Source organism: Schistocerca cancellata, chromosome 1 (assembly GCF_023864275.1).
Source record: "Schistocerca cancellata isolate TAMUIC-IGC-003103 chromosome 1, iqSchCanc2.1, whole genome shotgun sequence".
Classification (NCBI taxonomy): Eukaryota; Metazoa; Arthropoda; class Insecta; order Orthoptera; family Acrididae; genus Schistocerca; species Schistocerca cancellata.
The window spans coordinates 141680204-141694781 of NC_064626.1; the positions used below are offsets into that span (position 1 = coordinate 141680204).

At 38.3% G+C, this 14578-nt stretch overlaps 2 protein-coding genes across 7 annotated transcripts in view; one reads left to right on the top strand and one right to left on the bottom strand.

The window, feature by feature from the left end:
* LOC126167133 (intraflagellar transport protein 20 homolog) overlaps positions 1–3194 on the top strand; it is a 116019-nt gene extending 112825 nt beyond the window's left edge. For both annotated transcript variants that reach the window (XM_049920454.1, XM_049920455.1), the window contains exon 3: positions 2732–3194. In XM_049920454.1, coding sequence (XP_049776411.1) covers positions 2732–2848 — 117 coding nt within the window. In that variant the 3' untranslated portion in view covers positions 2849–3194. The remainder of the gene's footprint in view (positions 1–2731) is intronic.
* The window catches only part of LOC126167061 (probable protein phosphatase CG10417), a 95002-nt gene continuing 81735 nt past the window's right edge, over positions 1312–14578 (bottom strand). For all 5 annotated transcript variants that reach the window (XM_049920452.1, XM_049920451.1, XM_049920449.1 and 2 more), the window contains 2 exons: positions 7252–7472; positions 1312–3728 (listed from right to left, as the gene is read on the bottom strand). In XM_049920452.1, the coding sequence (XP_049776409.1) occupies positions 3537–3728; positions 7252–7472 (413 nt within the window). In that variant the 3' untranslated portion in view covers positions 1312–3536. The remainder of the gene's footprint in view (positions 3729–7251; positions 7473–14578) is intronic.

Here is a 14578-nt window from a genome sequence, read left to right on the forward strand (position 1 = left end):
CTCAAGGCAAAGTAGTAGAATGCAGTGTCTTCAATCAAACTGCACTATAAAAAGGTTGAAAGGATGGTGAACAATGTAGCAGTTTCCATGTGCAATTATGCAGTATTTGAAACTAATTAAAACAGAATGCAGAACCCTGAGAGGAAAATTTTGTGATAACCCAGTTTGAAGATAAGTGCTGGTAGCTACAAGCATGTGGCAATATCAGAAAAAAAACTGTCAGATTTTGAATTACAAAAACTAATAAATTTATTATTTACCTTCTCCTGTCTACCCTTCATTTGTGTGGAAATTAGTTACCTATACATCTGATCCATTGGGATTTACTTTCTTAGTGTTCTAATGCCTCTATTGATCAAGAATGCAGATTTATAGTGTCAAAACTAGGAACAAATTTTTCTTTAAATTGCAGGTACTTTGTAATTTCCTGTTTTATGTTTGTAAAGCAATTTACGGAACATTAACTAGTCCAAGACAGAGATTCAAAGTTTGTGAAATCACAATTCATCCCTCACCCACTATTACATCAAAAAAAGGGAAAAAACTTTCAACAAATGTGTAATAGAAATTTGAGTATTCAGAAGTATAAAAATCACAGTTCCTTGCTATGAATTTTTTTTTTTTTTTTTTTTTTTTTACCTTAATCTTTTGTCGGGCTTCCTTTTTCCTGCCCTCTCTCGAAAAGTGGCTCAGTTTATAGTAATTCCATACTGGCTTCCCTGTGTGTACCTGTTACTGTTTCACTACTTACAGATCAAGCCTATATGCAGGCACCATCTATCCTGCTTCTAATGGATGTCAAGCTTGTCTGCATCAGTAATTAAATGCGCCCCCCCCCCCCCCTTTTGAGAATACTTTCTAACTTTATATTATGACAGTCAACTGTAGCTCCCAGTACTAACAAATAAAGTGCACATTTTTAGACATGGGCCTCTTGAGTTGGTCAGTTACTACGTAACTTTCAGATGCATTTGGTTGTGTATAGAAATTTCACATACGGACATTCTCAAGGGACCTATCCCACCTGATAGTACTATTTACTAATACTCTATGGTGACTGGCCAGAAAACTGACAAACCAGCTAACACCTGCAAGAGTACTCTGTGCACTGGGAATTTATACGAAACTTGTTGTGGTCGTCTTAGTGGCATGAGCTCAAACTGATCAACGGCTGTCAACAAAAAGCGTCACTGCTGGACAGTCTGGCAGTATCTTACCGAAAATTAGCAGACACTGTCATTCACCTCGGGGTTTATTGAGACAGACCAAGAAGAAAATTAAAAATAGATATCAATAGTCCAAAAGCAAAGCTAAGACTAATTCCTTGCCTCTCAATTTGTTCAGTTATATTTTATTTTCAGCTGATTATGATGCTGCTTTTTATTTTTATACAAACTTCGAATATTTTTGTGCTCAGTATTATTTTAAAGTACTAATTGTTTGTTTTGCATCAACAGCAACTAGTTAGAGCACTGACAGAGAGGGTAATGGTGTAGTGGTCATCTCATTGAATGAAACTAGTAGCAGATTCCGATATTAAGCCAGTACAAAAATTCAAGAAAGAAAAAAATGGTTATAGTATTATATTCACAAGTTTTACCATTTTCTTTTGACTGTATTGTTTATTTAATTATAACCTAGGTTTTGGTCTTTTACGCAATTTTCGAGTGATTGAGTTGATGTCTTGAAAATGGCATAAAAGGCCGAAACCTAAGTCGTAATTGAGAACAATATTGTCAAATGGCGGTGTGTTCATGTAAAAGTAGTTGTACAACTGTTCAGGGGAGGGTGCACTCTGAAATTTCACTGATTACTGGCATCTGTCACAAACATTATGCCAACTTTGGAAATTGTCCAAAGGCACTTCACATATTATGAAAAGAAACCATGTGTATTATATGGCTATGGTGCGCATATTAAAAAATTGCTGTTCTTACTCTAACAGGCTACTTTTACGTGAAAATTTGTGTTTGATACACTATTGTGTCATTTCGAATGTGATATCAACTGTTGGGATGCTTGTCTTAGCACTGGCACAGCTTCTCTCAACAGACACTTTGTTGCACACAGTAAAAAAGAAACTGGAAACGAAACAATGGAAATTCAGGATGGAATCTAACAATATTCTGGAAAGGATAGTTGCTACTCACCAGATAGCGGAGATGCTGAGTCACAGACAGGCAAAACATAAAAGACTGTAGGAAAGGTGAAACCAGAGACTGTCGTCATGTATGTGAGTTGCGTTTGTGTGTTTCTGACAAAGGTCTTGTTAGCTGAAAGCTAACTTTCCAACAGTCTTTTTGTTGCGTGTGTCTGCGACTCCTCATCTCCACTATCTGGTGAGTAGCAACTACCCTTTTTATAATACTCAAACTATACTGGGGTTAATAAACTGTGTCCAGTACATGCATGTTCTCTTAAATTTTGCGTCTGAAAGACATGACAAAGGCTAGCCAGAAGATTTTAATTTTTCTTTTTGATTAGACAGTAGTTGAAAGGAATAAAGGGGCAGTTCTACTACTTGTTAATACTACAAATATTTTTTAGTGCATAAGCAACTACCATCACTGGTGTTATCTGCAACCCAATCATGGGACTGCATTACTTAATATTAATAGCTAGCAAAATTAGTGGCACCATTCCTTTTTATTTTTGATATATAAAAATATAATGTTTAACACTTATGTGCATGTACACAATTAATGCAGCAAAAGGTACTTAAATGTTACAGGCGCTAATAATCGAGAAATCCACAGAACTGGAACGGCTTCGAATACAGCATCAGTCATTACAGAAAACTGAACAAGAGCAAGAAGACATAATTGAAAATCTGGTACTGAATCACTGATTTTGAAATACTTGTGTTGTTCTTGTTAACTAAGAAACAAATGAAAGTTGTGAATACAATGTGACATCACTGTGGTGCATTTTCAGTATCAATTATCACTTAACATTATTTCACAGAAAAGTCACTACATTATGAATGTGTAACAGGTCCCTCTCATTGTTCAAATACTGTACTAGTGTGCAAAGAAGTACTGTTTTTCCAAAAATACTGGAGAGTACAATTACAGTAAAAATGATGAAATTTTCTCAAAGTAAAAAGTCTTATTGAAAAATATATTAAAATGACAAATAAGATAAAATGAACCATTTCTAACTATGTTATCCAATAAAACTGGACATATACTGTCTTGGGGTGTACCTTCTACAACTATCCCAAGTCTGATATTTGAACATAAATATTGTACATACTGATGTCAATTTCACAATATATGTGCAACTTGAGGCAGAGAACTGAAATCTTCACATAACTTGGACAGAAACTTGCTGTCAAGTATGTATATTTCAAGTACATCACTAATCAAACAAAGAATCCTTAATATGATTACTCCTCTTCAAATAAAAATGAACATGTCTCTCAATTCCTTCAGAAAAGAAGTGACCATCACTTGTCTTTAGCACTGTGAATCTGAAGACTCAGCTGTGTACCTGAGATTTCGCAAGATAAACAACTGTAAGACTTAACGTACAATTCACACGGTTGACACTTCTTCAGTTTTTGGACGCTTTACGGATTCTTCCTCAGGTCTTGGTGATAAACAGCGTTTTCCTGATTTTTCATTGCTGGAAGCATCTGCTGATAAAAACTGGACAATAACAGCAGTCATGTTGTCACATCCAGTTCCATCACCAACTGTACTTGGTGCCAAACAGTGATCAAACAGCTGAAAGGTAAAAAAAGCACATTACAAACCAGTAATTATTTGATGACATGGTGTGGCAAAGTTTACTGCTTCTCACAATTAATATTGGAAGTAGACATCTGAAAAGTTCAAGGGATTTACCAATCTGAACTAAGTGTTAAATTCACATCTGTAAAATATAAATTCACAACAGTTTCATATACTATCAATTCAGGTAATTTTTATACTAAAAGATTGCTATTGACACATTACAAAAGACTCTACTGCAATAAATATGTGTATCTCTGTTCTACCTGGACTTTCCATTACTTTATTTGTATCAACCCCCCCTCCTTAAAATTACACTAAAAAAAAACAGCCATTTTTTTCATCCAGGAGAAAAATCAGGAAAACCACAGTAATTTTTGAGAATTCCAGGAATTTTTCATTGTTTTAGTTTTCAGTTAAATTTTTGTAATTTTGACTAGTAAGAATTGACACTAACAAAGAATATTACTGTATCCCGCTACTGCAGCAATGAAACACAATCAAGAGAAAAATAAACCAAACCTAAACAAAACTTAAGTTGGAAAGGAAATGCGCCATTTACAACAACAAAACACCGTGCACAGACAAGTGTCTGCCAACAGCAAAATGTTTCGCAGGCTTAAGGACGAAGAGTATGGAATACTTCGTAACAACAAACTGCTTCTGAGGAGCATGACATCAAAACTGTTTACATTAGGTTCTTCTGAGCAGTTGCCAGTGGGCTCGTGCACAGTTTTGTCGCATATACGCTATAGCTTCTCCTGCTTCTGGCTACTTTATTTTAAGGTGTGGCTGTTAACTATATTGGCAGTAGCAACAGACATGTTCTACCAGAAATTTTTCTGACGCGCCCGAACTGCCAGATTCATGCATAAACAAAACGGTTCTAGTTACAGAGGGAAGGGGGTAGTTTTCATGTGACCTGTGTTTATGTCAAGTCATTTTGCTGTTTCCACTTTGTTTACAACTAGTGTCAAATGAACCCAAATGGCCAGGAGCTATCAAGTGAATTAGAATACATTTACATAGTTACGGAAAGCTAAAATATGTTATTATTTTGTTTTCTTATTTCCATGTTTTTGGCAGTCAAAGCATTAATCGCCTTACAGAACAGTGAAGTTAGTTTTGTCGGTTTGCTAAAGAAATTTGCTTCAGTGAAAAGATTTATTAAAGTCAATCAGTTTATTTGAAACAAAGTGTTTCATCCCACACTGTTTGCTAGTTTCAACTGTTTGCGGAATTTCAAGTACACATTTTCATCTTCTAGCACATATGGCTTTATCCCGTAGTAAAGAACCAAACATGAGATAATACAGTGGTTTTAACATGTTGGGGCCAACTTCATTGTGAATCTTGACATACGAATGTGCACTTTAAGCCGAATTATGCGTTTTAGTATGGTTTACGAAATTCTGATGTCCTGTTTCTTTTATGATACAACGTAAGGTTTCTTAATGCTTTATACATACGAACATACAGGCTTCCTAAGTCATCACAGCTGCACACACTACATGATGCTTATTTTCTGGCAACTGCTGAAATGAACCTATTTCTAGGAGGTAGCACAAAGATATGGTTTGAAAAGTGTTACTTTCAAAGTAAATTTCTTTTTACGCAAGAAGAATTGTGCAATGAATTTCTTAAATCGCAGAGCGCGTGACTCATTTAAAACTTAACACTTTGAGAACCAGCCACTTTGAGTCCAGAAAACTGGACATTAATGTCATTATTAAAATTTTGCTGACATTTGTGTCGTGTCTTTGCATGTCACACGCTAAAAAAGACCATGTCTACTAGTGAAAGCTTAGCTTTCCTTGTAGCTTATTATTCTTAAGAGACCAATATATGAGAAAGCTTAGCTTTTCTTGTTGCTACACCATGTATATTAATTTAAACCATTAACTTTTTCTTTTTGTGTGTTCACGTTACTTAACGGTGATGTGCCTGACTACATCATATGCCCTAACGTGCTGCTTTTGGAGCAATTTGAATTTATACTTTTGTAATATGAAAATATGCAGCATACATGTTGCTGCATGTCAAAGGTGTTTTTTCCCTTTAAAAGAGAGAGAGAGAGAGAGAGAGAGAGAGAGAGAGAGAGAGAGAGAGAGAGAGAGAACTGGTTGATAAGTTTCACAGTTTCGAGGGAAAGTCCACGTATACACTCAACTTACGAATTGTAAATCTGCGCATGGATTATATCAGTTGTACAATAGTAAAAACATAATTAAATACAACCATATTGTTACTTTCTAGATGAAGAATCTTGAGTGGCTAATGCTGGATTGGTAGAAAGAAAGTTCAGATGTGTTTATATTGAACTTCTGATTAGTGGCTGAGCTCTGTAAGAAAGAGGAAGATAAAGAGAATGGAAAGGTGACAAATACCAATTAATTGCAATGTCTTGAACTTCAGCCTTTTCTTCAGAGCAACTATTCCTCATTGATTAACAACAGGGGCTGGGGTACTGACAAGCCTGGATGTGGTTTTTAGATAGCTTTCCATATCCACCTCGATAAACACTGGACGGTCTACTTGCTCTGTCTGAGGACTATGCATTAACACTTTGAAAAATGAAGTCACATTTGACCATATAACTATCCTACACACAGAGATTCAGCTATAAAATGTTTTGACCCCACCTTATTAATTGCCTACATCTACACCTACATATATATACTCTGCAAGCTACAGTGCGTGACGGAGGATATCCTGTACCACTACTAGTCATTTACTTCCCTGTTCCACCCAAAAATTGAGTTAGGGGAAAAAAATTAATGTCTATAAGCCTCCATATAAGCCGATTTTCTCGTTCTTCATGGTCCTTACCTGCCATGTCCATCGGCAGTAGTAGAATCTTTGCGCACTAGCGCTGCTTGAAAACTACATCTCCTTCCCTCAAGGGATTCACATTTGAGATCTCAAAGCACCTCCGCAATACCTGTGTGTTGTTTGAGCTTACCAGTGTATACGGGTATGGCTGGTTCCTGCAAAATTGGAGACATAACATACAAGTCCTGACCTGGTGTTGCCTCAATAAAAGGCACCAGGAAGGAAAATGTCAACCTTTGGTTGTACTTCCCTCAAAGTTATGCTAGTATTTGATGACAGGATGGACAATGACTTCCTTTATGAGAAATTGGGAACTTGACCAAAATTTGCCATCGTGTCCTCTTAGAAGTTTGCTCACCTGTGCACCCCTTTTACTCCATTCCCAAGCCCCAATACAATACCTGCAGATGATTGAGTATTTCAGTCAAGATTAAGTTATCTGATGAGCCATATCAAAACTTCCACACTCAATCAGCATTTTCACTACCACTCCAAAAGAGTATTAATGCATACATAAATTATGATTATTGGATACTTAGAAACCACTTAATTTTGCTTAACCTTTGTTTCTATTTCCACAGTGAGGTTCATGAGGAAATAAAAAGTTTGTACAAACTGCAAACTCTCTGCATCATTTAAGACTAAAGAGAAGTTGAAATGAAAGCAACTTTAGTCATCATGTTACCTCTTCACATATATGTGATAGTTTTTCTGGATTTTCTAGTATACGAGGACGTACAAAATCCACAACATCTTGGCTTGACATAAAGTTCCATATGCCGTCACATGCCAAAACCATAAATTCATCTTCTTTGGGGTCTATCATGAGTGTTCTCACATCTGGTAGTGCAGTTATCATCTGTTCCTCAGGTGGAAGCTTCTCTGCTTGTTTGTATGCATGATCACCTGTTGAAGTTCAAAATTTATTAATGGCAAAGTATTTGTATTTCAAAAAATAATATGCAATACTTACAGCATCCTGAAACTGCAAAAAAAATGTTGTGATTCCTTCACAGCTGTGGATTTGCAAATAGTGTGAATACAAATTAAAGAAAAAGAGTCTGTAATTCTTAGTCTTAACTGGCAAAAAAGAAGGTCCATGTGTCAAACTGGTTATTGTGATCTGTGGTATGGGATGGACTGTTAAGAATTTCCTACTACATTGTTTTGTGCCTTCAATATTGAAGAAATGCCCAAATTGTGAAACATCCAGGTCTGTTAAATACAGCAGAGCAGACTTTGCTGCATGGTACTCCATGTTACTGGCTACATCTTATTTGCACCTGTGTCAGTTATTCCCTACAAAGATGCTGAATATTAATAACTTTTAACTGGAATGGAACTCAACCTTGGATCTCTGTATTTTGCAGGCAATGCACTTCTAAATATGCCATCTGAGCACATCTCACTAAGAATGCATCACACAGTCTGCGCATCTGATATGTGGAAAATTATGGCACAACAACAGAGGAGGACTTATTAGATGTAATGAGAAGAAACATGAACTGAAGCCAATGAAGGGTGTAAGAGTTTAAAACCTAAAAAGCAAACCTACTGCAATCCTTGCTCAGAAAGTTCAGTAAATTCAGACATGTATGTTGTCTAATGCAAGAAAGGTGTAGGTGTTAAAAATGCAGATTCAGTGCACACAGTCACAGAAAAAGATCATGAAACACTTCTGTCACATTGTGTTTACAGATAGCTACTAACAAGGAACACTCCGCATTGCACCCCCGTCAGATTTAGTTGTAAGAAGCCCAGTGGACAGCCCGTCAACAACTGAACACAGATAAAGCATGAAAACAGGAAGAAGGTGTACTGAACTGTGGAAAAAAAAGAAAATAGAAACAATGAATTGTCCACGGACAAGAAATGCAATATACAGCAACCTCTAAGAGGAACGGTGTCGTGGTTGTGTGGTCATGGTGTTGGATTGCCACACAGGCATGCCGTGTTCAAACCTCTCTCGTGCCAATTTCCCCCCCCCCCCCCTCCTCCCCCTCTGTTTGATGTATTCAAATTTGTGTCTGTGCCATCGTGTCATGTCCTCCTGCAACAGCGAGGTGTAAGGAAGGAACGTATAATGACAGTTGATTCTGCAAACTACTTTATTAGCAGCCTAAAGGAAGTGGCTTTCAAATGGGAATTGCAAATGTTTGATCTCAAGGTGACAAGTCAACTGAGTCCTCCACCCAAAAACATGTCTGGTGTGTGGCATTAGTGACAGTATGTGTATCGTATGATAGGCACCTCCTACCAACGTACCTAATTTGTATGCCTGGTGAGTGAGTGAGCTATGCCTCCTTGCCCAATTTAGGTGTCTGTATGAATGTGAGCACTCGCAAGGAAATGATGAAAATATTATAATTTGTCACATAAGCCACAACAAATGAACAACAGTTTCACAGTCACACAGTTTCTCTGTGCTCTGTCAAAACACGTGTTTGGAAGTTTTGACTCTTTAATACCTTTGTTGTAACAGCTCACACCAGTTTGTTGTTTTCATTTCAGTGATATGTCTATGTGGTATCTCGCCTGCTCTCACTATTCACCATGTTTACTTGCGATGGTAACATATTCTTACTACAACACACGCATTCTATAACCAATGTACAGTATGACAACTGGCAAGACTACAGAAAGGAAACAACCATGTCAGTGGCCGGATGAACAGTTCACAATGTTGTGAAAAACAAATAAATAAATGGCACGAGGGAGGTTTGAACATGGCTGTCTGATTTACAGTCCAACAACATGACCACTGAACCACGATGCTTAATATTTTAATTGTTAACCTTGGATTATTCACTGTTTCTATTTTACTTTCTTTTTTCACAGTTCCGTACACCTTCTTACTGTTTTCATGCTTGATCTGTATTCAGTTTTTGACAGGTTATCCACTGGACCATCTTACCATTAAAGCTGAAGGGATTGCAATGGGGAGCTTCTCTTGTAAGAGCAACAAATTATAACTCTTTCTTATTAATTTCACACTTGTCACTTGTCTCCCAACTCCCCCCCCCCCCCTCCCCCTTCTCCCACCCACATACACCTTGAAGGTTCTCTTACGAAAAAAAACTGGAAAACAGTGGCAACCCAGCCTGGCTTCACACAGGCAGCGTTCAGTATTTTGTTTGTGGGCCACTGTGTAAAGTTATGAATAAATTTTTAGAGGCCATCACATAAAGTAACCTCATCACTCTCATATAACATAAGCAATGCAAGCAACACACAGCAGGTAAGTTGACTGGAGGCATTAATGTCGTGTGTTCCACGTCGAATTGGTGTTTGGAGTGACATCTCATGGTGATGATGGGACCACATTGTGATGTAAGTAATGTTTACTAACAATGTAAATACTGTATGTAAGCAAATTTTGTGTGTGTGTGTGTGTGTGTGTGTGTGTGTGTGTGTGTGTGTGTGTGATTTAATACATACAGGGCTATTACAAATGATTGAAGCGATTTCATAAATTCACTTTAGCTCCATTCATTGACATATGGTCACGACACACTACAGATACGTAGAAAAACTCATAAAGTTTTGTTCGGCTGAAGCTGCACTTCAGGTTTCTGCCGTCAGAGCGCTCGAGAGTGCAGTGAGACAAAATGGCGACAGGAGCCGAGAAAGCATATGTCGTGCTTGAAATGCACTCACATCAGTCAGTCATAACGACACTTCAGGACGAAGTTGAAGAAAGATCAACCAACCGCTAACTCCATTCGGCGATGGTATGCGCAGTTTAAAGCTTCTGGATGCGTCTGTAAGGGGAAATCAACAGGTCGGCCTGCAGTGAGCGAAGAAACGGTTGAACGCGTGCGGGCAAGTTTCACGCATAGCCCGCGGAAAATTGGCTCATGCCACAACTGGAGACCGACAGCGCCGACTTCATCTTTCAACAGGATGGTGCTCCATCGCACTTCCATCATGATGTTCGGCATTTCTTAAACAGGAGATTGGAAAACCGATGGATCGGTCGTGGTGGAGATCATGATCAGCAATTCATGTCATGGCCTCCACGCTCTCCCGACTTAACCCCATGCGATTTCTTTCTGTGGGGTTATGTGAAAGATTCAGTGGTTAAACCTCCTCTACCAAGAAATGTGCCAGAACTGCGAGCTCGCATCAACGATGCTTTCGAACTCATTGATGGGGACATGCTGCGCCGAGAGTGGGAGGAACTTTATTATCGGCTTGATGTCTGCCGAATCACTAAAGGGGCGCATATCGAACATTTGTGAATGCCTAAAAAAACTTTGAGTTTTTGTATGTGTGTGCAAAGCATTGTGAAAAATATCTCAAATAATAAAGTTATTGTAGAGCTGTGAAATCGCTTTTGTAATAACCCTGTATGCAAGGATGGCTGAAGTCAAATAAAAGAAAAAACTGCATGATGCACATGCTTAGTTCATATTACAGCTCTCCATACTGTGACGCATTGTTGAGACTCATTGTTGCTGCAATTCTTTGTTGTGGACTCCATGGCAGACTACTTTGCCATGCCACATAAGGAATAAGGTCCACATTTAGGCTCAGTTCCAGGAAAATGGATGTCACTTTAATTGATTCAACTGTAGGTTGAGCCATCTGCTGTGCTGCTGAAAGAACAAGCCGTATGTAGACAAGGCAAAGTGTCTGAAGTAGTTTTTTTGAAAAACATTTTCCTTGTAGCATATAAAAGGCACATTTTAGATTCGCAAGTTTTTTAACTATGTGGTTTGTTCTCAAATAATTCCAGGAAACTATTGGTTAAAAAGGTTGATTATTTCAAATTGTAAGGCTCACATCAGAGCCTGATGATATCTTTATGGTATTGGTCATATTTATTACAATTCTTCAAAGCTGAGTAACTAACTGCCCGTTGTTCAAATAATTTGCAGTGAATTAAGTGTGCGAATTGCGATTGCTAATCAGAGAGAAGCAGCAATTGCTGGTCTGAAATTGCAGTCATATCTCAAAATGTGTATCTCCATACTGAGAGGTGATTGCTAGGTTAAGAGGTAGAGTGAAAATAAGTAAGCCAGCTGTGGTTTGCTCCCATAACCTTTTCATTTCCAGGCACATGCTCTACTGCTAGACCACCACACCACATGCAAATCTGGTCCCGCTGTGTACTTGAGGCAGTTCACTAGGGGGCAATGGCATTTTCAAAACTTAATTTGAATTCACCATAATTAAGAAAACTTAAGTACTTATAACTTATACAAAAACATTCCTCATGATTCAGTATATTTATTAGTCAAAATCATATTAAATTCCCTACAACAGTTCCTGAGACTAGCCTGCATATACAGATGATACAAACAAGTGACTTCAATTTACATATACAGGGTTCTTAGAAACAGCCTGAAAAATCTTGTGAGAGTGTTGCAGAGTAGGTTGTGCTGAAAAATAATTGTTAATAAAAAACTGTGTTGCTTCTGACCAACCTATATATATAGGCTGTGTGTAATTGAATCATTTACTAAAAATCATTATCACATCTTTTATTTATATTTTTCCCCATTCCAGTTTCTTGAGAGCTTTGCATGATGTCTGAATGATGCTGTACCGTAGAAGGTTTCATCAATATTCCAATTTTATGTTTTCTTGTGTACACAAGTAGCTTTAAACCTCATTTCAAAACTATCCCGATACCTATCACTTGATATTAATATGGCTTCAGCTCTGCTGGGGACACTTTCAATAAAGTGACCCTGTCTTGACGAATGGAAACCCATTCTTCCCGAAGCTTGAAGTTGACATTATAACTAATCCCAATAGGGTTGCATTGGGTTCAGCTTGGGACTCTAGGCATGCCTGCCCATTTCATTTCATGGGTGTTGTTATCCACAAACCACTGCCTCACAGGTGCTGCTTTGTGAAAGCTGCAGCTGTGCTGATAGAATCAATCACCACCTCTGAACTGTTTCTTTGCTGTACACAGCACGAAATGCTTTAAAATGTTTTCATATAATTTTACATTTAACATGTTCTCAAGAGCAATAAAGGGACCAATCATAACTACGCAAAACTCCCTGCTACTGTAACATCACTACCTCCTTACTTTACTGTTGGCACTACATATGATGCCAGCTAGCATTCTCCATTTCTTCACCATACCCAAACCCTTCCATTGGACCGCCAGTGGGTCTAGTGCAATTCATCACTGCAGATCCTTCGTTTCCAGTCATCCACTGTCCATTGCCATCACATTTTACACCACTTCATGCGTCACTCGGCACTGGCTGTAAAAATGTTTGGCTTATGAAGAGCTGCTTGGCCACTGTACCCCATTCTTTTTAACTCCCTGTACACAGTTATTGCTAGCTGAATCACTGGTAGAAATTTGGAACTCGAGTTATTCCTTCCACTGATTCTGTGCTATTTTTTTTTTTCAAACCACCCTTCACAATGGTTCAAATGGCTCCGAGCACTATGGGACTCAACTTCTGAGGTCATTAGTCCCCTAGAACTTAGAACTAGTTAAACCTAATGACATCACACACACCCATGCCCGAGGCAGGATTCGAACCTGCGACCGTAGCAGTCGTGCGGTTCCGGACTGAGCGCCTAGAACTGCTCGGCCACCGCAGCCGGCCCTTCGCAATGTTCAACCATCACAACATCAGTCGTATTTACGGTTGTTCCTTCGTGTTTCCACTTCACAGTCACATCAACAACAGTTCACTCTGCCACCTTTAGAAGGGGTGAAATGTCCCTGATGGATTTGTTACTCAGGTGTTATCCAATGATTAGTCCATGTCCAAAGTTATGGAGCTCTTCTGACTGACTCAATTCTGCAGCTACTTCTCTAACAACACACAACTCCCTTGCCTGCTTTTATACTGGTGCGTCCACCTCTCGACTTCCACGTTACACAGAGGTGTCCAGATACTTTTGACATGTTGTGTATAGTAGTGATGCTAGCATGAACCATTTAGATTTTGTTTTTAAATAATGAAAATTACACGGGATTCAAGAAGAATGGCTACTGTTAATTGAAACACACTGGCAAAGTACTGTGCGAGGTGGTATCTACTGTATTTACTCGAATGTAAGCCGCACTTTTTTTCCCGTTTTCGTAATCCAAAAAACCGCCTGCTGCTTAGAATCGAGTGCAAAGCAAGCAGGAGTTATGAAAAATGTCGGTACATGCCGCCGCAACTAACTTCTGCCGCCGAATATATGTAGCACTACGCAGGCATGCTTTGTAGGCACAAGGATAAATACTGGCGCCAAAATCTCAGCGTCAGTAAATAAATTTAAAAAAAAAGTGGAAGAAGAGCTTTTTTTTTCTCCGCCGCGAGTTTCGACCACTGCATTTTCATACATTATCCAACGAAGTAAATACAAATTCCGTATTGTTCATCCTCGAATGTAGCACAATTTCAGTGTACTACGAAAATCTGACAGGCAAGACTGTTTGGGATGTTTGTCAATATGGCCAACTCTACGTTCTGAATTTTTTCCTATCTGTGAGAAGAGATGGTTGCTAATAGGAACCTGATGAAATTTGAATCATATACAGTATTCTCTTCACCATAAGAATTATACGAATATAAACATTTTGCCATGTATTCTTTCGTGTTTGCTGCTATCTCATTTAAATCCTGTCTGCCTAATAAACTACGAAACTAGAGTGAGACAACAGCAAACGCGGAAGAATATACGTATCATGTCATGTTTATATTCGTATTACTGTTATGCCTAATAGTGATACAGTCAGAAATGAAGCACGGCAAGTGACTAGATTTTTAAATCTAAAATGACTAATTTCTGTGCAGAATTTGATGTAATAAAGAAGCGAGCGCAAAGATTTTCAAACGGAGAAAAATTTTAGCCTAACTTTCGTTCAGAACATGTTCTATCATATGCAGTCTATTATTTGATTCTTGTTGATCATTATCAAAGAAAGCAGCAGTGTAAGTAACAACAAATTGCGGTCTCTTGCCATTGTTTCGCTAATGAGACGATTCCCCCCCCCCCCCTTTTTTTTTTTTTGCTGCAATGGACAACTTTATTTTGGCAGA